The sequence below is a fragment of the Rhipicephalus microplus genome, chromosome 7, assembly GCF_043290135.1.
Source record: "Rhipicephalus microplus isolate Deutch F79 chromosome 7, USDA_Rmic, whole genome shotgun sequence".
Classification (NCBI taxonomy): domain Eukaryota; kingdom Metazoa; phylum Arthropoda; class Arachnida; order Ixodida; family Ixodidae; genus Rhipicephalus; species Rhipicephalus microplus.
The window spans coordinates 30,085,401-30,107,823 of NC_134706.1; the positions used below are offsets into that span (position 1 = coordinate 30,085,401).

The following is a 22,423-nucleotide window of genomic DNA, read 5'->3' on the forward strand; positions in this document are numbered from 1 at the left end:
TACCTGCCGCTGTCCTTCATCAAACTATTGATGAAAAATAAAACATTATTATTATTATTATTATTATTATTATTATTATTATTATTATTATTATTATTATTATTATTATTATTATTATTATTATTATTATTATTATTAACTATGCTCGACAAGATGATGATAATGATGACGATAAAAACTTTATTGGGGTCGCAATGTGTTGCCCTCGATAGGCACATCACTGCCTTTACCATATCGTCTCATCGCACGGACATATAAAATCATAGAAACGCGCATCGGCCAGCGCTCCCCGTTCCAGCAGACAAACTCCCGTAGCGAAATTTGACGCACAATTTTTGTTGTGTAGGTCACAGTAAGAGTTAAAGCTTCAATTCCTGTGTCTCTCCTTGATATGCGTCCGTGGGCGTATGTGCATTATTCTCTTCTATCAATTGACTACAAGTGTACACCTGTCCAGGGCGAGTGTCCAAGGTAAGTGCTCAACAGGGGCACTGCGTTTCACCTGACGCGTCCTAAACAACCTAAAATCAGTTTGATATTCTATTACCAATGAGTACATTATTAGTCAAAAGCTTTATGAATACTAAATTGAAGTTTTTTTAGGCTGGAATGGCAAAAACAACCATGCAGCAAGACATTTCTACGCAAATATACAGCTTTAGAAGTCAATCAACCAGTATAGCCTAACTACTAAAATGTAACACATAGCACACGTTAGCCTTTTCAGCAAAAAACAATCACACGTATAGGCAGTTTGTCACAGAAGCAGACGCATGGTATCAGTCCGTCGCCCTCCTGCCGGCCGCACAGTAGCAGACGAACAGGTTATAGGTAGCGCCACCTACGGCGAGCGATTGAACGAGAGCGGGGACACGCGCTCCCATAGGAACCCCGCTATCTGAACAGGTCAGGAGTGTAGTAGGTCATGGTCAGGACACTACAAAATCGCACTGCATTCGCAACTCGCGAGATTGTTATGGCAGCTACGGATCGCCACGGCTGTAAAATGGCTATTAGCTATATTGCAGAAAGCGGCTATTATTGGCTAAGACCGTATTGCGTGCCTTCAAGATTGACAATGCTCCAAACTGCAATGAATCATAAAGCACATAAAAGCATGGCCTCCGAGACTACTAATTATTACTCAGACAGGTTTTGAGTGTAGACTGAGACATCAGCTATTCAACGCTATGTGATTCGTAAATATCTCTACAAATACACCCGTTTTCTAGCTTCAGTAAATAATTGCAAACCGTAGCGAAGCAGTTAACTGTCACTTTGTTTACAACGGGATCACTCGGACGTTGCGACTTGCCGCAACTTGCCGACCTCTCAAACTCAAAACATGGCCGCGCTCATGTGGTCATCGCGCAGAGCCTTGACCGCGGCAGCGCGGCGATTTGGCGTCGCTGGACCGCAGAAACGCCACAAGTACATCGTTTTGTGAGTGTCCGCGAGTTTCATAACGCAATCTGACTTCGTACACCGAGTCGAACCGGTGACCCGATTGTCAGTGCACCGCGAGAGAGATGGAAAAGCGGCGCAGTTTTGTGCGTCTCTCGGGAGAAATCGAACATTATTGTTAGTACGCCTCTATCAACTAAGCACTCCGTGTGTTAGTAGTTGAGTGGAATTAAGTACCTTGTTCCTAGTTATACGCAGAACTCGGTCCTTGACCGGAATGTCCGGGTCGCAATGGAAGGACGACCGGTGAAACGTCGGATAGTCCACCGAAAGTTCTTCACAAAACACTCGCATGCCGGTCTTCAGCGCGGTAACTGCTTGCGATATTAGGTCAATTGTATCTATAAGATTTCCTTAATATGCTGCTGGGTATATTGACTAAACATATCGCTTTTTGTTTTACCAGTCATGTTAATTATGATGTGCGGCATGGTTATTCTGGTAGCGACGTCGACCACGATCGACCGAAGGCGAAACTTGCCCGAGGCGATGCCGTCGGCGCCTGCAACAGTTCAGCGAAAACACGCCGTGGTTGACCTTCAAGTCCTCACCGTCACGAGCAGTCGCACTGCCGTATTTAATGTCTTAATATCACCCCTGCATAATGTGTATCGCGGCAACCATTACGGTCAATCATTCATTTGGCAGCCAACGAACCAATGGGTTGACCAGTGGCCACCGTAATACAGATTATAGTTTCAGGCATTGGTAGAACCTGGGGACACGTGGTTGGAAAGGAGGGGGTGTTGACACCTCCTTTCTGAAAAAGAAAATCCCAACTACTGAGGATTAGCCAGAAATTTTCTCTCTACTGGGTTCCGTAACTGTAGCCTCCCGAAAGACTCAAACGCCCTAGGCAATGTGACGTTGCACCGCAGGTCAATCTGGCGATATTGAGGTTCTTGTCCAGGTCAGCTGGTTGCTTGCTGGCTTTGTTGATTTTGGCGTCACCTTAGATTTAAGAAATCCATCCATCATGACAGTTCAGATGAGGATGGAGGTGCGAAGAGGTGTGTCACTGTCGAACAAGAAATGACATTTAAGGTAATATTTTAGCAAAGGTATGCATGAAAATGCGAGTCTCGATTGATATGTGGGGTTTAACGTCCCAAAACTACCATATGATTATGAGAGACGCCGAAAGTGCGAGTCTCAACCAACACTCAGTGGTCATCAACTTCTTATTAGATCCAAAAAGGACTACAAAAAATACAATACAATACAATGGGTGCACATGTTTCACGAGAAAAGGTGTGCATAAAGTTAAATGGTCGATTTTTGGTTTCAGTGCTAGAGCCATGGATGAGTTTCCTAGAGATGCAAAACTAAGTAAATTAAGGAGGACACTGAAGTCAAGCACAGTTTGTGTTGACAACTCACTTGTCATCAATTCCACCATGATGTCTTAGTAAAATTGAAGATGCAGGTTGAAGGTTCTTTTTGTTTTTTGTTTTTTTTTGCAGAGCTAGTGCATCAGCATATGAGTGCCACATCATATATTCGAAAGTATTTTATCACATTTAGGTCTGATTGGATGAATAATACCCGTGCCACACGGGCATAGAAAATGACATTTGGTGGCGAAGGCCTTCAGTTTCCGAATGACATTCGTTTCGCCGGCGCTGCTACACGTCCAAAGCGAATGACATTTGACTTGATGATGTCGATCACAGCACCTTCCAAGTGAGCATTGAGTGAATAGCAATAAAAAAAATTTAGAAGCATTTACAAGCTTCATACACATCAGATAATCATCAAATGCAGAAATAAGCGTATTACGCTGTCTAAGTTTTAGTTTCTTGCTTTGTTTTACAACGTTGCAGCCGACCGTAGCAACCTAAGCCAACACTAGTCAGATCCGCAGCGTAAATAGACACTAAAATTGACAAGCGTTTCATTATCAATACTTTATTTTCTTCGTATAACGTTCAAAGCATCTTTTTAAGACTTTAGTGCAAATAAAAGACGGGAAATTTCATTTTTAGCTAAATATGATTTGTTTTATATACTTTCAGATAAATCGCACTTCGCGAGCTGTGTCGTCGAGAGTAGGCATTTATCAGTCAACTGAGTTCTGGCGAAGGCAGTTGGTGGCGAATGGCATTCGAATGGCATTCGGATGAATGCCATTTTGTTCGCCCGTGTGGCACCGCGCGAATGGCAATAAATCTGAAGGCATTCGGGGGTAAATGCCATTTTTTCTGCCCGTGTGGCACGGGTATAAGCCTTCCCAAAATATTCTACATTAAATGGACTAAGAATGATCAGTTGCAAGGGCCAAGAATGATTAAAAGCATGACAAAGGATCATACATGCAATTCATAGTGTATATCGTTTCAAAACCAGCAAGTGAGTTGGTACAGGAATTTCTAAGGCAACGTTGTTGCTGATACTTTTCATTTTGTGGCTTTTCCAACTTACCGAATGGTCTCTTGTGACCAGAGCAGTGCTGTTAATATATCTTTTTCAGTGAATTCTGCTAGGGTTATTTACTGATACCAGTGAGAAATTGTATTTCTCGCGAAAACATATTGGCGGGTTATTTGATTAGCATACACAATATAATCTGTAAGCACAGCTTCCCGCAAATGTAGAACGGCACAGGTGCAGCACTGAACGAGAGGGGCATCTAATGGTGTGTCAATGTGTCTGCACATTTACAGCTGTGTCTATTTCTCCATCGCATTGTCTTTTTCAACTCTCTCCTTTGAACGGACACTAAAGGCAACTATTAAGTCGGTGTTTTGATCAAATAGTGGTCCCGAAACCTTGTAGTGCTACTTTTGACCCAGGGAAGTGCTTACTTTGAAATAAGATCACAATTTAGTGGTCTGCATCAGGTAAGCACACTTCAAATTGCCCACACTAAGCGGAAACTTTCACGTCACTGTTGCCTTGCTCAATGTTGCCCGGCTTTTCTTTGCGGCCGCTGGCACCAGTTGCAGCAAAGCGAAAATATTAGGAACCACAGTAGTAACAACGCCATTGAAGAATATCCTGCCATGGCCTCCTAGATGGCAGGGGCGCTTGGTTCAACTGGGCCCCACTAGATGGCACGACCTGTCCAGGCAAAAATTGAACTTTTGAACCACTCACGCCGTTTCCCATTGTAATGTTCAGCGGTTCTTTTTTCTATGAATCAAACAGAAACGAACAAGAAGCATTTTGTTAAGTCTCTTGATGCACGGAAGTTTTTTTATTTAGTTCAGCTAGTTCGATTACTAGAGATTGATTATAGGCGGTAATTCTGACATCATCGGGATTATTTTGCGAATGTCCTACTCGTGGCATGTGTTCTCGTGCATTTAGCCTAATTTCTCGGTAAGTAGGTCGCTGCTGTTGATATTATTGTTGTTTTACATGTTGTCATACATTCAGCTTTCACTCTGACATAAATTGTTATTTGACTTTGGTGTCCCTTCAACTCATCTCTGGCTTCCTGTGACGCAGAGTTCCTGAAGTGCCCGAGGACACGGCCGACACCAATCCTCTGCTGCGGTTCACGGCTGAGCCACCAGAGTATGCGCACCTCACGGGAGTGCAGTGCTACAATGCCGTCGGCAAGCTGCTCGTGGAGTTCGAGGTTGGGGTGTCCCAACTGGAAGAGCAACTGCAAGGTGCTTGTTTTGTTAGTTCCACCACAGGCGGGGGTCAAAGCTTGTTAGCCATAATCCACCACCATGGGGGTCAGCAGGGGGTGCATAAGGGTGACCTGCCCCCCCCACCCCCTAAGTCATACCTGTGCCTGCCTCCCCTCCTACCCCTCACCCAAGTTACATCAGCGCTCCATATTCTGCTAACATTATGCAGTGAGCCGCACTGGCTCACAGGAATTGCAGCAGAAAGGAGCGCTTGCAGTTCGTCGCGCTTGCTCGAAGACATGATGCTCACTTAAATAACTTGTTCCCCCCCCCTGCAATCCCTTACTGAGTAGCTGTGATCTTTGCTGAGAAGTTCAAAAACAGTTTGCGGCAATCAATTTGCGAGGCAAAAAACTCCAATACTAATGTGACGTAACATCAGGGTTTGGGCCCAGGACCACTCACCAATGAACTGAGTCGAGCCACGAGTGCACACGCACAAAAACATATATTACATAAAAAGATGATCTAATAATGGTCAATGTGGTAGTTACGCTAATATATGCAGTCTTAACTGCGCTAATTGTCTTTTGAATTCAGAATGTTCTCGCCGTGTTTGAGGTCGTTGAAGGACGTCGATGCCCGCCATTCGAAGACGATGTCCTGTCTGGCAGGTTGACGTCGCTCACGCGTGCCAGCCCTCGCTAAGGCACAGCTCTCTGCTACAGCAGCTCGGCAGCTTGGCATCCACGTTTGTCTCGACCACGCCTGGGTCGTCTCAGCACCTCTGAACGACTTCAGCAGCAGTGGTCCACCACCCACGGAACACGCTCGATCGCCGAGGGGACATCGTCAGATCCCTGGGCCAGCTGCGCAGCCGGAATGCAGGCCTCGCTCGTCACGGTTGCCCTGCAGAAGTCAGGAACACCAGCCGGAACCCCTGTGCCTCGCCTGGTCCCTGGGACAGTCCCCAGCTAGATTACAGAAACGGTAGCGCCTGGAGGACCTCGCTTAGTTCCCCGGACCGGACGTCCAGCCGAGAACCGTCTATCCTTGACCGCTGCGCTGTCTCGAGCCCCGGCACGCGCACCGTGGCACGCGTCGCCCGCACACACTTCAGTTTTTTCCTTTATCGCCCCCGCACGGCGACCACTTATTTGTTTTTTTTACGCCTCTATCATGCTTCTATCATGACAACTAAGCTTATTCAATCGTTACATAGAAAGATTGTTCAGGGCTCCTTTCAAAACTGCTCGTGAAGGGACATCTGTGACAAAATTTAGACCACATACCAAATCTAGTGCCAGGTTATTCGGGTCAAAAGGCACCTGCCTACATATGTTTCTGCTTAAAATGTACTCTGCACTCACAGAATGCAGCAAGGCATCAAAATTTTTAACATTTCAGCAGGTGTGTGCAATAACTCAAGATGATAGCGTTGTGTCACTAGGAATCAAGTGGCTACGGGTATTGGTTCTGATGTAAGTGTTCGAGTTGAAATTACACCGATATGACAAAAACTGAAGGAGGTGGAAACAAAAGTATGCGCGTTACTTCTCCCTATCCTTCAGTGTTTGAGCAGCCTGTGATCTTACCAAAACTGTGGCAGTGGTATATATACGTTGCGCTCTCACAATGAATTTAGGCAAACCAGTATGTGATCAGAGCCGAACTTTAAAAAATTATGCAAGCTAGTCTCAAATTGGTTGTGTCTAAGAAAAAAAAAGGGCTCTTAAATCCCCCTTCGTTTCTTTGTTTAAGCTACACTCAAACCTCACTATAACTATCTCACACAAAAGGTTTGTTATATCCGAAAATTTGTTAAAAAGGTATATTCCTAGCACTATTTGTATTTTTAGCTTATGATTTTATTTGTTATAACCGATATTTTGTTATATGCAGGTTTATTATGTTGAGGTCCGAGTGTAATATAATTTGAGTGTATTGATTTTATTGAAAAAAGAAAAGTCTGATGTGATCTGCTGTATGCACCCTCACACGCATAGCAACTTGACCCAAGTGCAAATCATTTGCAATAATGTAATCCTAATCCTTTTATACTTCAGATGGAGCCTACGTGAAGACCTTTCAGTCCGTCATGGAGCCCTTGGAGAGGTTGGCTGCCCCCTTGGAGTCGGCTTGGAGCGCCCTCCGCCTCATGTACCTGGTCAATCAGACGGAACAGATCGCCCAGGCATACCAAAAGGTTAGTTCGACCCGCACATGCTACCCAGTCAAATTCGCAACGCGGATCACTAGGCAGATGTTGTTAGTGTACAGCCACTCCCCTTTCTACCGCAACATCGTATTTTTTTTTTGCCTGCCTGTATTGTACCAACTTGAGGGCCAAAGTACGAGAAGTAACGACATTGCAGCAGTCACTGGATGGTCTGTAACGCTGTTACATCAGGTGATACTACCATATTTACTCACATAATTCTCGCACTTTTTTTTTTTTCACGGAAAATTGATGAAAAGTTGGGGGGGGGGGGGGCTTGGCGAGAAATATGTGAGCAAAATTTTCCGCAAAAACGTACAGGGCGAAAAAAAAACAACAACGAAGTAGCCACAAATGAGGATTCTCACGCTAGCAACTAATTACATGCCTTGAGAAGTACTTATTAAAACTTACCTTAACAATAAAACCACGAGATTCAATGCAAGGCAAGATTTATTTGAGACATGAAAGCTGCGAGCAAATAGTAGAAGGTTTTAGAATACGGTACGCAAATCTTGCGGGCGTAGCATATGTACACAGAAAGCCCAGCGCCCAGCCCAGTGTGTCCTTGTGGCTTTCAGCTGCCCATGCTGCTGTCACCAGTAGCGAGCACAAAGTTCGTCGAATCCAAAGTGTCTACTGGTGACTCTGTTGTCATTGTTTAGTGCTTGATCAATCGTTTTCAACCTAAAATCAGCCGTGTAGCTCCAGAATCACCCCATAGCGTAACCACACAGCGGACACAACATAGACTAACACGCCGCAATGGGCACTTGCCATTTTGGTTTGGCTTGAGTTGGATTGGAACTCCGTGCGTCGATAGTATACATGATGCTTACGAGGTGGCGCCAGGCTGTCGTGCATTACCGTCATCGGTGGTTGAAAGGAGCGGACGACATTACTGCTGCAATTTTCGAGAATGTGATAATCACTCACGGGGAAAAAAAAATGTATTTTTGTTGGGCAATATTGGGGGTGCGAGGATTACACAAGTAAATAGGGTACATCTTATTGTTGGAGAATGAGCGAAATTGTGCCCAGAAGTGTAGGTCTGTAGTGGAGTCCGCCAAATCATTCCATTGAAAAAAGTGCCCTCTCTGCATGCACTTCTCATGATGTCTCATTAGCCAATCTGCTGTTTATTGATTGTGCATGATAGGTGTGTTGCGCCGCCCCGAGAAGCGCGAGCAGGTGCGAGAAATTGTGGGCACTCTTCCAGCACAGCAGTTGGCTGTCCGTCACAATAGAAGCCTTATTGGGAGCATTCTCTGCAGCAATTCAGAGAACAGTAGTACTATATCATACAATCTAGTGAGATGGTGCTAGTACTGAGGTATTGCTACAATTCTCTTGCGTGGACTACCTCTTGCATTTTGGCATCACAACACACACACACCTCTCGGGAAATGATTCCAAAAGTGTTTGCGGGAATGTTTTTACACTAGTACAAAATTACACCATTTCTTACTTTGGTAATATGTTCGCTGTTATGTTTTTTTACCTTTTTCAGGATTCAGCGCCTCTTGTTTTGGGCAAAAAGTAATAAGTTGAATATGCGTATTATGCCTGCATTCATTTATGGTTTTCATTGCAAATTAATTATAAAGCTCATATTTATTGATGCTTCTGATTTGGAGGCACTAGCAGTAGGTCGAAGTGACAGGAAAGACACCAAAGCAGTTTTAATAGTGCAAGATTTATTAGCATCATATCTAATTGTGAGCTAATTATTCGGCCATAAACGTTAGAAGAAAAAGGGCCGATCATACATAGATCTATTCACTGAACATCAGCTTTCATTAGCTGCGCTGAAACTTGATGTTTTTTTAACTGGCGCTCTCAGCCAAGTAGTTGTGTGGTACTTAGAAGACCAGCAGACAGAAAGTGGGTAAAGAGGTAAACGAAGCTTTATATAATAAAAAATACTAATAGAAGTTTCATATAAAGGCATAACTATCTGTGAAGTTTGCACGTAGTCCTAGCTAAGGTTTGATTCCTGTCTTTTGCAGCTACAGGCACGCGTACACCGAGCACTGTCTAGGCAGTACCAAAGCCTTCCCATGTACCACGCTGTCAAGGTGAGTGGGGCCTGAACATGTCTGCATCTTTGTGTGCACCTTATGTGCACGCCCTACAGAAGCTTTAGTACTGCCAAGCTTTGTTATAGGGAAGTGGCACAGTTAAAAAATATCATGAGCATGGATTTGTTATACTGTATTTACTCGTGTAATGCACTTTTTTTTTTTCTAAAAATTCGAAGCAAAGTTGGAAGGTGCGTTTATTACGCAGAGTGTATTTTCCGAAAACTTTTTTGGGAGGAGCAACAAATGCAGTTGTGCAAAAAAAAAGTTAGATCGCTTAGCCTTTTGCAATTGACATACGCGTACACTGTTTGGAAACAGCTTCTTTGTTGCACCTCACTCCACTTTGGTGGTTAAAGGCTCTGTTCTGTGCAAGCTGTCCCTGGGCTGCCCGCGCACGCCATAAAAGCGGTTTGCGGCTATCTTTTCATACAATCGTTTAGCCGCAACAGTGGTACCTGCTGTGATATCGAGGGGCGCCCTAAAGCGTGCGCTACAATTCTACGACCCACTTTGCCAACTTTGCGGCAACCTCGCTCAACGACCGTGACGACGTCGTTAACATTGTAGCAAGTAACCGACATTGCAGCAAGCTGCCCCAGAGCATCCAAACGAACCGTCGATAATAAGATTAAAGAGAAAATACGGCCACCTCCTCGCTTCTACGTGAGAAGCTCCTCTACGCAGTGACAAGCGAAGCGAGAATTTGGGGTGCTACCATGTTGCAGGAATCGTCGTGATATTTTCTGGAGGACAAGCGATTTTATTTTTTTTTTCCAGAAACATGCGACGTGATTGCGACGAATGACCCTTCGCGACAGCAAATCCTGTTGTCGTCGCTCGAAAACTGCGTGCACGTGCTTGAGCTTTTTCGTATTTGCAGGAAGCGACCGCCGGTAGCCGCGGGCAGTTTCATGACCTTCGGTCGCTGTGTGCTTATCAGCTACGATGTCTCTACACTCGCATCATTCGTGGACCCGCTATGGCGCACAGATAAGACAGGGGGCGTGGCGCGAACAGATAGAAAGAAACAATACGACATGTGGCAACGGGCAAGGGTGTGGGAGGTGGAGGGCATGAGCCGAGGTGGCCGAAAGGTGTTGGCAAAATAATAAAAAAAATGGAAGAGATCCAACAGTTGAGGAGGCGCCAGGCGTCGGTTAATGGGACTGCAGTGGATGAATGTAGGGGTGCGTTTATTATGCAAGGAAAAAAAATTTAAATTTTCATAACTGAAGTTGGGGGCACATTTATTACGTGAGTTTGTTTAGTACGCGAGTAAATACGGTATGCTAATGTCAGCAAGAAATATGTTGGTCTTTACTTCACTATGCATCCACACTTGATCTTCTTGCAACATGGCATCCTCGTTCAGAGGCACAATTTTCTTTCGCCATTTTTGTGCATTATTTGTAAGAAAGAGGCTACAGACACTGCGCGAATGATAAAATAAGGACATTTGTTGCCCAATGTTTGACTATATCGCTTCTCTTGGAAATATATTGAGATGCACGATTGCTTTGCTGGAGGCAGTGCCGTATTTATTTAACAAGACATCTGGCGTGGAGTGTTCAGGTAGGAAATTCAGGGTATTTTTTCTCCTTCTTAGGAATATTTGTTGACAGCAGATAACCATAGCGTGTAGTAGTTGGAGTGCTTTGTTGAAATTGGTTCGGAAATTTGTAAAAAAGTAAAGCACGGCTGGTTGCAAATAATCATAGCTAGTAACTGCTGTAAAATACATTGCAATTTATTCTCGCACTTGCACTTGCCTCCGATGGCCTCCGAAACCCTGAAATTAAAATACGTACGTTTAGCACATTTATAGACTATCATAATGTATGTTGCAAAGGTTTATTCTTCTGACCGTTATTGCCACGGCGTCTGAACGCTGAAAGTGTAAGATTCCACTCTATTAGCCGTAGTGGGAGAGCTCTACGAATTGGCATTACTGGACTTCCCGAGACAGTGTACAGCTTTGTTGGCCGAAAGCGATGCGTTGGCACAATGCCGAGCGAACCAAGTCGTCGGGTTTTTAAGACAAGATCACGAAGACATGGCGTCAATAATACAAGCTCATGTCTTTTTTTTTTTTTTTTTTGCAGGAGTTGATCAAGGACGAGAAGCGCTACTCGGAGGAGGAGCAGCGCATCGTGCAGCGCCACTGCCTCGAGGCCCGGCTCATGGGCATCGACCTCCCGACGCCACAGCAGTCGGAGCTGGGGCAGGCCGTGAGCCGCATCGAGAAGGAGGCTCAGACCTTCCGGTGAGGGCTCGCTTCCCTAATGGAAATGCCAACTATTTCACAAGTGTGTACTTCCCATCGAAGCCTCAAAACCCTGCACGTAGAGATGAGCACCTGCGAAGCTTTGATTAGCAGTGAACATGACAGCATGTTATTCTGTAAAAGGAGGTTTGTGCGCAGATACGGATGCAAGACCATAGATCAAGACAATGCAAAGTGCCGGAGTTTGTGTGCATTTCGCAAGATTATTTCGATTTGTTAGCACACTCGCTTCAATTCAGCGACAACACTAACCTTGTAGGAGACTCTCGTTAAATGGAACCTGAGAGGACAAAAAACGCCAGGCCTGCGCGGAAGGGGCAGCACAGACACAGCGAAAGCTAGAAGAGTGGCCTTTTAGAGCCTTTTCAAAACACTCATTGGGTATCTAGTGCAAGCACACTTGCTTGGTACCCACTAGGGCATTAATAAACTTTTGGGTAGAAGGCCGGCATTTGCCATGCTGTTTTTCGTCATTCTTCTGAGAAGCGTGGTATCCGCTAAACACTTGCTAGGAATTTTGTGCCGTCGCTGACGACGATGAGGAATTATGGCTGGAGTGGGTATGTGCCATAGTTAATAGAGCAACAAGAACAAGCTTTTTATAATCGGTTGGAGTGTTGGACGGCCCACTCGTTACGCTATTCGCATTGTGCGACGACTGGTTGTTGTTTCGCTGTTTTCAAACGCTTTATAGATCGTATTAACGCGATTGCTTTCCCGACATCAAGCCTGCCTAAGGCAAGTTTGACAACAAGTCACAATCAACGGTGTAGCTCAGTGGTAGAATACTGGGCTGGCACCCAGCAGATCCGCGTTCGAGCCCCACTGTGTCATTGGTGCTAGGTCAAGCCTTTCTAAGGCAAGTTGTACGACAAGTTACAAGCGCCGGTGTAACTCAGTGGTAGAATGCTGGGCTGGCACCCAGCGGATTTGGGTTCGAGCCCCACTGTGTCATTGGTGCTAGGTTTTTTTTTGTCTAATTTCGCGCGGTGTGGTTACGGACACCGGCGGCAGTGGCGGCGGACAACTGCGCGTGACCCGAGTTTGGGGTCTCATAACAGCTTTCGCTGTAAAAAAAAAATTACGGCATATTCACGGGGTGAATGATGATGAATGGGCGAAGTTCCGGAGGGATTCATCGGTAAACTGTGAATCTTCCGTGTAATTCGCCCAGTCGATCATCATGTAAAGACGTGAGAAACGCTGTGTGTGTATATACACAAATCTGTCTGCGAGCGCGCGCTGCTGCCGCCTTGCGCTCTCTCCGCTGTGCAGCCTTATCCATCCGGCGACTCCGAGCGCGCGCCAACAGCGAACGGATTTTATTACAACGCTCCCCCTAGCGTACGTCGCCGCACTAAATCGAACGATTGCCTTCAACCAATGACACGTGCCATAAGTGACATCATTCCTATTTTATAAGATCTCGCGTCTTTCATAGACTACAAGTACCGCTTTCTAGTTTATAACATCTTGCATCTTTTCATCATCAGCTACAAGTACCACCATCTAGTAAACACTACAAGAACTAAACGAGAGGTGGCTACATACAGGAGATGGTACCGCCATCTAGTGAACACTGCAAGAACTAAACTAGAGGTGGCTACATACAGGGGACGGTACCGCCATCTAGTGAACATTGCAAGAACTAAACTAGAGGTGGCTACATACAGGCTACAGGGGACGCACAGCCCACGCCCTAAGGAGCTTCGCCCCTAAAATATGTTCCGATTAGCAGGACTTTAATTTGTGAGGGATAAAGAGGGGTGCAGATTTCAAGTGTGAAACAAATCATATCGCAGTTGTACTCCTTTATAAAAGACATGCACCGTGCAGCGGTTCTTGTCTTTTATATGAGGTGTCTCTTATAAACAGGGTACCATGTTTGCGTTTTCTTATGAACACCTATTTCAGTGCAGGCACGCTGGTGTCTCTTATACCCGTTTGTCGCTTACATCAGTGTCTTTATTAAGGGGGTTCGATTGCAGAAGCAGTTGTTCCATTGAGCGTTAGCTTGGTTTGAACGATTTCGATTTGCCAAGAGTTTACTGCAGTTTGGATTGCAGGGCAATCCAAACTGCAAAAGTAGTCGTGAATATCTTAGAAAGACACCAATATACTATTGAGTCTCAGTTCTGTTTCGCAGTTGTCAACGAAATATTTTTTTTTCTTTCATTATTATCTTTACAGTTCAGTTTTAAAAGGATAGGCAATTTCCTCAGTGATTTTCTTGTCTGCATTGTCTGCTGACCTCAGGTAGTTATTAGCAACTAAAGTACAGATCTCGTTGGTTTCCCTGGTCTTTCTCACTTCCTGTCACTCAAACCTTCATATAACGAACCTGCATATATAATGAAATATCGCTTATAACGAAGTAAGTGAACAATAGTCTTGCAATAAATATAGTGTTTGGAATATACTTTTATAATGAATCTTTGGATGTAACAAACTTATTTTCGTGTAAGATGCAACTGTTTTATAATGAGGTTTGAGTGTGTGAAATAGCAGGTTTCCTTTTTAGGCGCATTGTTGTGTGCAAATATTTTTTTTTACTTTCGCGGTGGCTCTCGCTATGTCTCTGATTGCATGTGTTTGACTGGATTTGGTGCATCATCTCTGCTGGCGCACCGGCATTGTGTAATGTAACGCACCGGTTCGGCTAGTTGCGCTGGCTGCAAGTTCACATGCCTGTCTGTCTGATGCAGGCGAAACGTCAGAGCGTCCACCAACGAATTTCAGCACCGAGTCGACGGGGACCTGGTGAAGCACCTGCCTCACGATCTTGTCAGGAGGATGGCAGTCGACAAGTGAGGCACATTTCATATCGTTCAGAAACTAATCAAACAGCGCAACCAAAGCCTTGGTGAGTTACGTGGTGCTGAAGGTGATATGAAAGGACTGGCGCACATTCGATAACGGAGAATATTCGACTTAAATGGTATTTGAATTTGTTTTGACAAGTGTTTGAATTATTTGTAATTTCAAAGTCTTTGAAGCAGAACGAACAGACATACATTTGACTGTTTCTACCCCCCCCCCCTTTCTTTCTTACTAAAAAAGGCGGTTTTTCTGCAGTTTACGCCGTATTCACACGCCAGAAGTGCTCACAGACAAATCATTCATGTGTCATGTGACGGAGTTCGGATATCTCCACCGCCAGCATTCATACGACAGGGGAGAATTCACGTTACAAGTGAGGATTTCACCATTGCTTCCCGAGGATCTCTATTGCGGTTGGGCTTCCGTCGTTTCATGAATCGTTCCTCGCGGACCGAGGTGGGGACACGGGTGACGTATGGTGACGTAGTACACGACCCCGGGGTCGTATGACGATTTTGTCCGCCGTGTGAATACAGCTTTAGAGCTGCTGTGCCATGAAACCGCACATGCAGGGGAAGTCAGCACTGCCACGAAGCCACAGTTCAAGATTAAATGTACATGTTACCTGCACCTGAGTTAATGAGTTCTTTAGGTTGTGTGTTATATGAGCTGTGTATAGAAAATTTTTGAGTTGGACAGGGGAGCAGACATACAAGCATAAGGGAATTTAATTTCTGTCTAGACGTGCATATCACCCTAGGGTTCACATTGCTGTGCATATGAAATTATTTAATGATATGATTATTATTATTATTAGTAGCAGTAGTAGTACAGTCGAACTCCGCTACAAGGAATGCCACGTCAATTTTCGCTACAATGAAAAATTCAGGATTCCCCATCAGCAGTCCATAGGAGTCAATGCATAAATATTGTCACCACAACAAACATTTTTTATTCGATCGTCCCGCTTTAACGAAATTTTACGATGCAATCCCAGGCTCAGATACTTATTTCTATGCAATAAACCTAACCTTTAATATTTCAATGCGTTTTCAGAGCCTGAAAATGCGTGAACGAAGTCTAAAACACGCATTGGCACCACCAAAAACCGCCGCTGTTCAGCAAGCATGGGTGCCGCCATTGCTCGATAGTGATAGCAATGAGACTGTCCTGCTTTAGCCACTGGCTTGCTTTTGAGCCGCAGACGCCACAGACGATCCAAAGCTGAAACTCAGTCGCTCAGTTCATGGTTTCCTTCACGCAGCTGCTGGGTGCAAGCGCGAAAGATGCCTTTTCCGATGCCAGTACTTGTTCCCGCTTGGCCAGTGTGGTAACTCATCAGAGTGGCTGTTCGTCCGCATTATCAACAAAATCAGCTAGCCGCGAGTGATGTGTGATAAGAATGGCATAAAATAAGGCAAAAGTCACCGCTTCACGATGCACTGCCTCCATCTTTGCGTTGTCGAATACACTTTGGCGGTGCATAGCCGCTGCTGTTAACATATTAATGCAATTGTTTGGTTTGTTCAAGAAAGCAGTTGTAGGCGTTGTTTCAGCGTGCTTTTCACCATGGCCTCGCTATCCATGTGTAAGAATCATGTCGTGACGCTGCTGGGAAAGAATAGGAAGCAGTGGACATTTTTTGAATTTTGAAAACAACTGTTCCTTTGTTTTGCTAGCTCATATCAACTATACTTTTTTATTTCACCTCAACGAAATTTTCGCTTCGACGAAATTTTTTCCGCGCCTCGTCAGTTTCGTTGCAGCGGGGTTCGACTGTACGACACTGAGATACTGCCCTTGACATCACAAAAACATGTACATATGAAAGGAACAATCAGTCTACAGCTCTTGATGCTAAATTAAACTTGTGAAAATGAGCCATATGTACAGAATGGCTCGAAAGAACTACGTTGATGTTATGTTGTGAAATGGTAGCATCACTGCAATGGTAGCAATCGTGCTATTATCACTTGACCCTGCATGCACACATTTCAATTTAAACATTTTGTTGTTGCGGCTTGCTTGTTATTTTTTTAAGGGGAACTGTGGTGCAGGCATGTGGTAACCGGTCATGTCATGCAGTGACAACACTGGCAAACATTCAGCCGATAATATATTGAACATGGGCATAATAGCGGCAGCCAGTGCCAGTATTGTGGGTTAGAGACTCCATGTCGGCAGTTAAATTCTGTAATGGCTTCCTAATTGAGTTGTTTTTTTTTTTTTTAAAGTAATTGACCCTCTTTAGTTCGCCCTTGTTGTACTGTTTTTTTTCCATAACCTCATTTGTCTGGTACTAGTGTTTTCTTATCATCATTTGTGCTTTGCAAATGGTGTTGTTCAGCAAGCCCCAATTTACTTCTTTTCTTAACACTCCACATTAAAATATTTGCACTGCCTCGCCGCAGTGGTCTAGTGGCTAAGGTACTCAGCCGCTGAACTGCAGGTCACAAGATCGAATCCCGGCTGTAGTGGCCGCGTTTTCAATGGAGGCGAAACTGCTGTAGGCCCGAGTGCTGAGATTTGGGTGCACGTTGAAGGACCACAGGTGGTCAAAATTTCTGTAGCCCTCCACTACGGCGTGCGGGGTCGCGAAATGGCGAGCGCTACGCTCTTGGAGTGAACGAACACAGCAGACACGGTCGCTACAAGTCAAAGAACAACATGCATTTATTTAACTAACTTAGAACGACGATATCGTCTGCCGAATCGGTACATCAGTCGTAATTAACACGCTAAGACATCCGTATACAATATTACCATACACTCCATGACAAACACAATAACATGTCCAAGGCAGCGTCGCCAATTCTTGACTTACCACGAGAGCCGCTGGCGTGCAGCCCGCAGTGGAGAGCACCGGGGACCCACGCTAGAGACAATCATTTGCGGTGTCACGCGCACCTAACCCTAAATCGCACCCCTTCCACCGCTACGTCTTGCCACTCCTTCCCACCCGCCCGAACTCTCTCTTGCCCACACCCGCAACCCCCACCACTCCAGTCCCAATGATGATGATGACGCCGTCACGTAGTGCCCTCTCTCGGCCAAGTCCCGATGATGATGACGCCGTCACGTAACGCCCTCTCTCAGCCACCCTCACAGGTCTCCCCCCCCTCAAAATGTGAAGCCACCACTACACATCGCCTGCAGCGTCATGGTACAGTGTCAGCTGATCTGCGTGTCTCACACCGTGGCGACGACCCGTTTTGGGGTCCACTAGAACAAAGTCATTCTGTCCCACACGTCTCACTGCCCGAAAGGGACCGGAACGCCGGGGTGCAAGCTTCGAGGAGAAGCCCTTGGTGGCATCGCTGAGGGAGTGGCTTTCGAGCAGAACAAGATCACCCTCCTGTATTGTCAGTGGCCGCCTGTGCTGGTCGTAGCGAGTCTTCTGAGCGCGCCACATGTGGTTTTGGTGTGTCCTGGAGAAGTCAAGCACCTCCTGCAGACACTTGGAGACCTCAGTAGCAAATGCACGGTATGCTGTCGCAGGAGGCTCCGCGTCGTCTTTGGCCTCAGCCTGTGTCCATGGGGTTCTCAGCTCCCGGCCATAACAGAGGAAGGCAGGCGTGTAGCCCGTGACAACGCTTTCAGCCGTGCGCATGGCCAGGGCGATTTCAGGGATGTGCTGGTCCCAGTCTTTGTGGTTGGAACAATAAGCCCTAAGGCACTGCTTGATAATGCCGTTGTGGCGCTCCACCATTTGCCCGGCAGGGCGGTACGGAACAGTGTGTCGGTCTTGTATGCCCCAATGCTCAAGGAGGCCCTTCCACAACCTGCTTACAAATGGCTTTCCATTATCACTTGAAATGGAGACAGGTGTGCCATGTCTGCAAAAAACCTGGATCATGCAGGCCACCACGCTTTTGCTGTTTGCTGCCCGCAATGGAAAAAGTTCAATGAACTTGGTGAACTTGTCAATCACCACGAGAAGGTACTTGTGGCGTCGAGGTGTCATAGGCAAGGGCCCAATTATGTCCACGCTGAGCTGTTCCATAGGGGCAGTGGCCCATTGACTGCTCATCAGCCCTTCTGGCTTCTGCCGGTGGGCTTTGGTGCGCTGACAAACCTGGCAGCATCGCACATACTTGGATATGTCCGAGCGCATACCCAGCCACACGAAATTCTGAGAAACGCGTTTGAGGGTTTTAAAAAAGCCGGAGTGGCCGCTAATCGGGTGGTCATGGGACAGTCGCAGGACCAAGTTGCAGAGATGGTTTGGTAGCCAAGGTACTTTCCTGTTCCCTCGGTGCTGTACAAGCAACCCACTCTCTTCCATCTCGGTCGTCTCCGCCAGGTCTTTTATCAAAGGTTGATCACTGTCAGTGGGCGGAAGCTTTCCTCCCTTCATCACAGTTCGTAGTTTTGACAGTATGGGGTCCTGCTCTTGTTCCTGGGCGAGGAGCCCTGCATCATTCAAGACAGTAGTGTCGTCCACTTCAGATGCTACAGCAGCTGCCTCAAAGCTGATTTGTGGGCTGGGCTCTGGAACAGCCATAGGGAACAGCGTCTCGTGTAGACTCGGGCTTGGAACTTCCTGGTGCTGAAGGGGAGCTCTGCTCAAGGCGTCGGCTGGCACATTTGCAAGACCCCGCCTGTGCTTGATTCTGCAGTTGAAACCTTGCAGCCGCAAAACCTAACGCTTTACACGTGGTGAGGCCTGGTCTGTGGTGAACATCCAGGATAGTGAGGAGTGATCACAGTGTACCTCAAACTCGGTGAACTCAAGGTATGGTCGGAACTTGTCCACTGCCCACACCACAGCCAGACACTCCCATTCTTGCACTGTATAGCGCTGCTCTGCCTCAGTGAGGACCCTGCTAATGAAGCTTATTGGACGCAGTTGAGCATCACTCTCGGCTGCCTGCAGAAGCACCGCTGCAATGCCGACTCCACTGGCGTCTGTTTCCACCACGAATGGTCTGTTGAGGTCCGGCAAGTTTACAACAACATCGTCGGCCAGGGACTGCTTAAGTGCTCTAAAGGCTTCCTCTTGCGGCAGCTCCCACCGCCAACGTTGCTTTTTCTTAAGGAGTTCTGTGAGTGGACGTGCAGTGATAGAAAACTGAGGTATGAACCCTCTGTAATAGCCTGCTAGTCCCAGGAAGGCCTGCAGCTGTTTGAGTGTTGTTGGTTGAGGATAGTGCAGCACCGGTCGCACTTTTTCCTTGTCCGGCCTACACTGCCCGGGCGATATTTCATGGCCAAGGAACTTAAGGTATTGACAGCACACGTGCACCTTCTCTGGGTTAATGGTCAGCTGTGCCGAACTTATCCGCTTCAACACCTCCCGAACATGCTCAAGATGATCCTCTAGGGTCTCCGAATACAACAGGACATCATCAAGAAACGCCATGGCAAACTGGTGATTAATTCCCTCCAGTAGTCGGTCCATCAGGGTCTGAAACGTGGCAGGACCTCCGGCAACTCCAAAGGGCATTCTCATAAACTCGAAGGTTCCCCGATGGCAAATGAACGCTGTCTTTGGAATATCTTGCTCTTGAACGGGGATTTGAAAAAAACCCTGTGAAAGATCAAAACTTGAGAACCACCTGGCTCGTCCCAGCTGTGCCAGCAACCAATCAGTCCTCGGCATGGGGTAGACTGGCACCTTAGTGCGTGCATTTAGCTGGCGGTAATCCACAGCCATGCGGTAGCCACCAGACTTCTTCTCAACCAGGACTGGAGCACTGGCATGCTGACTTTGGCTAGGGTGGATGAGGTTCTGTGCCAGCAGGTCTTGAATGCAGTTGTCCATGATGGCCTGCTTCTTGGAATTCACTGGTCGCAGTTTGCATCGAACAGGTGGGTTGTCTCCCGTGTCTATGCGATGCTCTGCCAGGGTTGTGCAGCCCGGAGTTGTGGTGAAGATTTCGCTGAACTATTCTAAAATGTGTTTCATGCGTGGGTCTAGGTCCGACGAGTGGCCGGAAATGATCACATTGCAGGCTGCAGTCGCCTCCGGCACACTGGCACACACAGTGGCATCGCTCTCAGCAAAAATGCAGCGCAGACTGTCTCCAAAATCGTCCACTGCCTCTGGCTGTTCCTTAACGGCCTTGACAAACGGCACAATTCTTTGTGGTTCTGTACCGACAGTCCACCCACCAAGTGACACGTGCAGAGAGATGCCACTCACCGTCAGGAAATCCCTACCAAGGACAACGTCACGGCACAGGTCAGGAACGCACAAAAACTGCTGTCTGCGGCAACCGGCAGCCCACTCGATCTGGCACTTCAGAGACATGGTTGACTGCGACCAGCCTGATGCCAAACGCAGCACGCATACGTCTGCCTTGGGTTTGGCTCCAGAAGCTTGGGCCGCCGCCGCGGCGTGCGGTCCGAAGAAGCTTACACTTGAGCCTGTATCTAGCAGGGCCTTGAACGTCGACGACCCGATACGGACGTCCATAAGGGGCTCTTTGCCACCGGCTGTGGTCGCTACTTGGTGCGCACTGCCGTAGGTGCCCGCCGGGGCAGCACCTACCGCCACTGGTTTCCCGGGCACTGTGCTTGCAGGTGACCCGATCGCTGGCACCGGAAGCAAACGGGTGGCCCCATTCGTCGACCCGTGGCACAGTTACGAGATATGTGGCCGAATCCACCACAGCGATGGCACTGCACACGCGTTGCTCCACTCGCGGGCTCCTGCCGCGGCATCGGTCCTGGCCCGTAGGGTGAGAACGGAGGCGCTGTGTCGCACGAGTACTGTCGGTCCCGGCAGTACGACGGGTCTAGCGCAGCTGGATGCAGTGGCCAGTGATAGGTCGGCGGTGCCGGTGGGGCAGCAGCAAACGAAGCGAACGACGCCGTCGCCATAGTGTTCGGCTGCGGCAGTGAGCGATGGTCGGGGGCCTGGCTAGGGCGGAACGCCAGATCTCTGGCTACTTGGTTGCTCGGAAGTGGCGGTGGTCTGTACTGGAGGCGACGCCAAGCCCGCTCCATTAGGCCGTCGGCTGCCTTCACCAACTCGGCGAGGTCATTGTAGGCATGCCCCTCCGCCAAATCTTGCAACTGAGGGTGCATCTGCCTCAGTACGCGCTGCACCTTCTCGGCTTCGGAGACCTCTTCCCCGATGCGGTCGTAAAAAGTAGCGATGGCATATATAAACTCTTTCAAATTTTCTTCCGGGTGCTGCGTGCGCTGTTCGAGCTCCGCCTTCAGGCGACGCTTCGCGTCAATCGACGAGAACTCGGAGCGGAAGGCGGCGGTGAATTGCTCCCACGAGTCGAACCCGCGCACGAACCGCCACCACAACTTCGCGCCACCCTCGAGGGCAGCCGGTACCACGTGTGTCAGTCGCTTATCGGCGGCGACCCCCGTCACGAGGCAGAAGTTCTCCAAACGTTCAAAAAACTCCTCCGGCGACTGCAAGTCTCTAGCACCGGAGTAGCGGGGGAGGTGCGCAGCGGTGAGCCGAGGCGCAGAGTCGTCGGTGGCCCGAGGGACCGCGCCAGTGTTAAACTCCTCCGGCGACTGCAAGTCTCTAGCACCGGAGTAGCGGGGGAGGTGCGCAGCGGTGAGCCGAGGCGCAGAGTCGTCGGTGGCCCGAGGGACCGCGCCAGTGTTAGCGGCCCCAGTCCATGCTCCCACGTGCGGAGCCGTGGGCAGCGGCGTCGCCATCACTCGATCGCGCACGACCGCCGCGATTCGTTCGCGCTCCATGGCGGAGCCGTCGGTGCCCAGCAACAGCTCTTCAACGAGACCTTGGAGCCTAGGCATGTCGTCCGCTGCTGTTGTCGGGCCTGAAGCCATCCCGGACGAGCCCCCACTTGTCACGCGCAACTAACCCTAAATCGCACCCCACACACCGCTACGTCTTACCACTCCTTCCCACCCGCCCGAACTCTCTCTTCCCCACACCCGCAACCCCCACCACTCCAGTCCCAATGATGATGATGACGCCGTCACGTAGTGCCCTCTCTCGGCCAAGTCCCGATGATGATGACGCCGTCACGTAACGCCC

At 47.7% G+C, this 22,423-nt stretch overlaps 1 protein-coding gene across 1 annotated transcript in view; it reads left to right on the forward strand.

The window, feature by feature from the left end:
• Positions 1–1,288: 1,288 nt before the first annotated feature.
• LOC119179638 (uncharacterized) overlaps positions 1,289–22,423 on the forward strand; it is a 39,322-nt gene continuing 18,187 nt past the window's right edge. The window contains exons 1-6 of the mRNA XM_037430759.2: positions 1,289–1,443; positions 4,915–5,081; positions 7,112–7,251; positions 9,273–9,341; positions 11,450–11,610; positions 14,337–14,438. Coding sequence (XP_037286656.2) covers positions 1,346–1,443; positions 4,915–5,081; positions 7,112–7,251; positions 9,273–9,341; positions 11,450–11,610; positions 14,337–14,438 — 737 coding nt within the window. The 5' untranslated portion in view covers positions 1,289–1,345. The remainder of the gene's footprint in view (positions 1,444–4,914; positions 5,082–7,111; positions 7,252–9,272; positions 9,342–11,449; positions 11,611–14,336; positions 14,439–22,423) is intronic.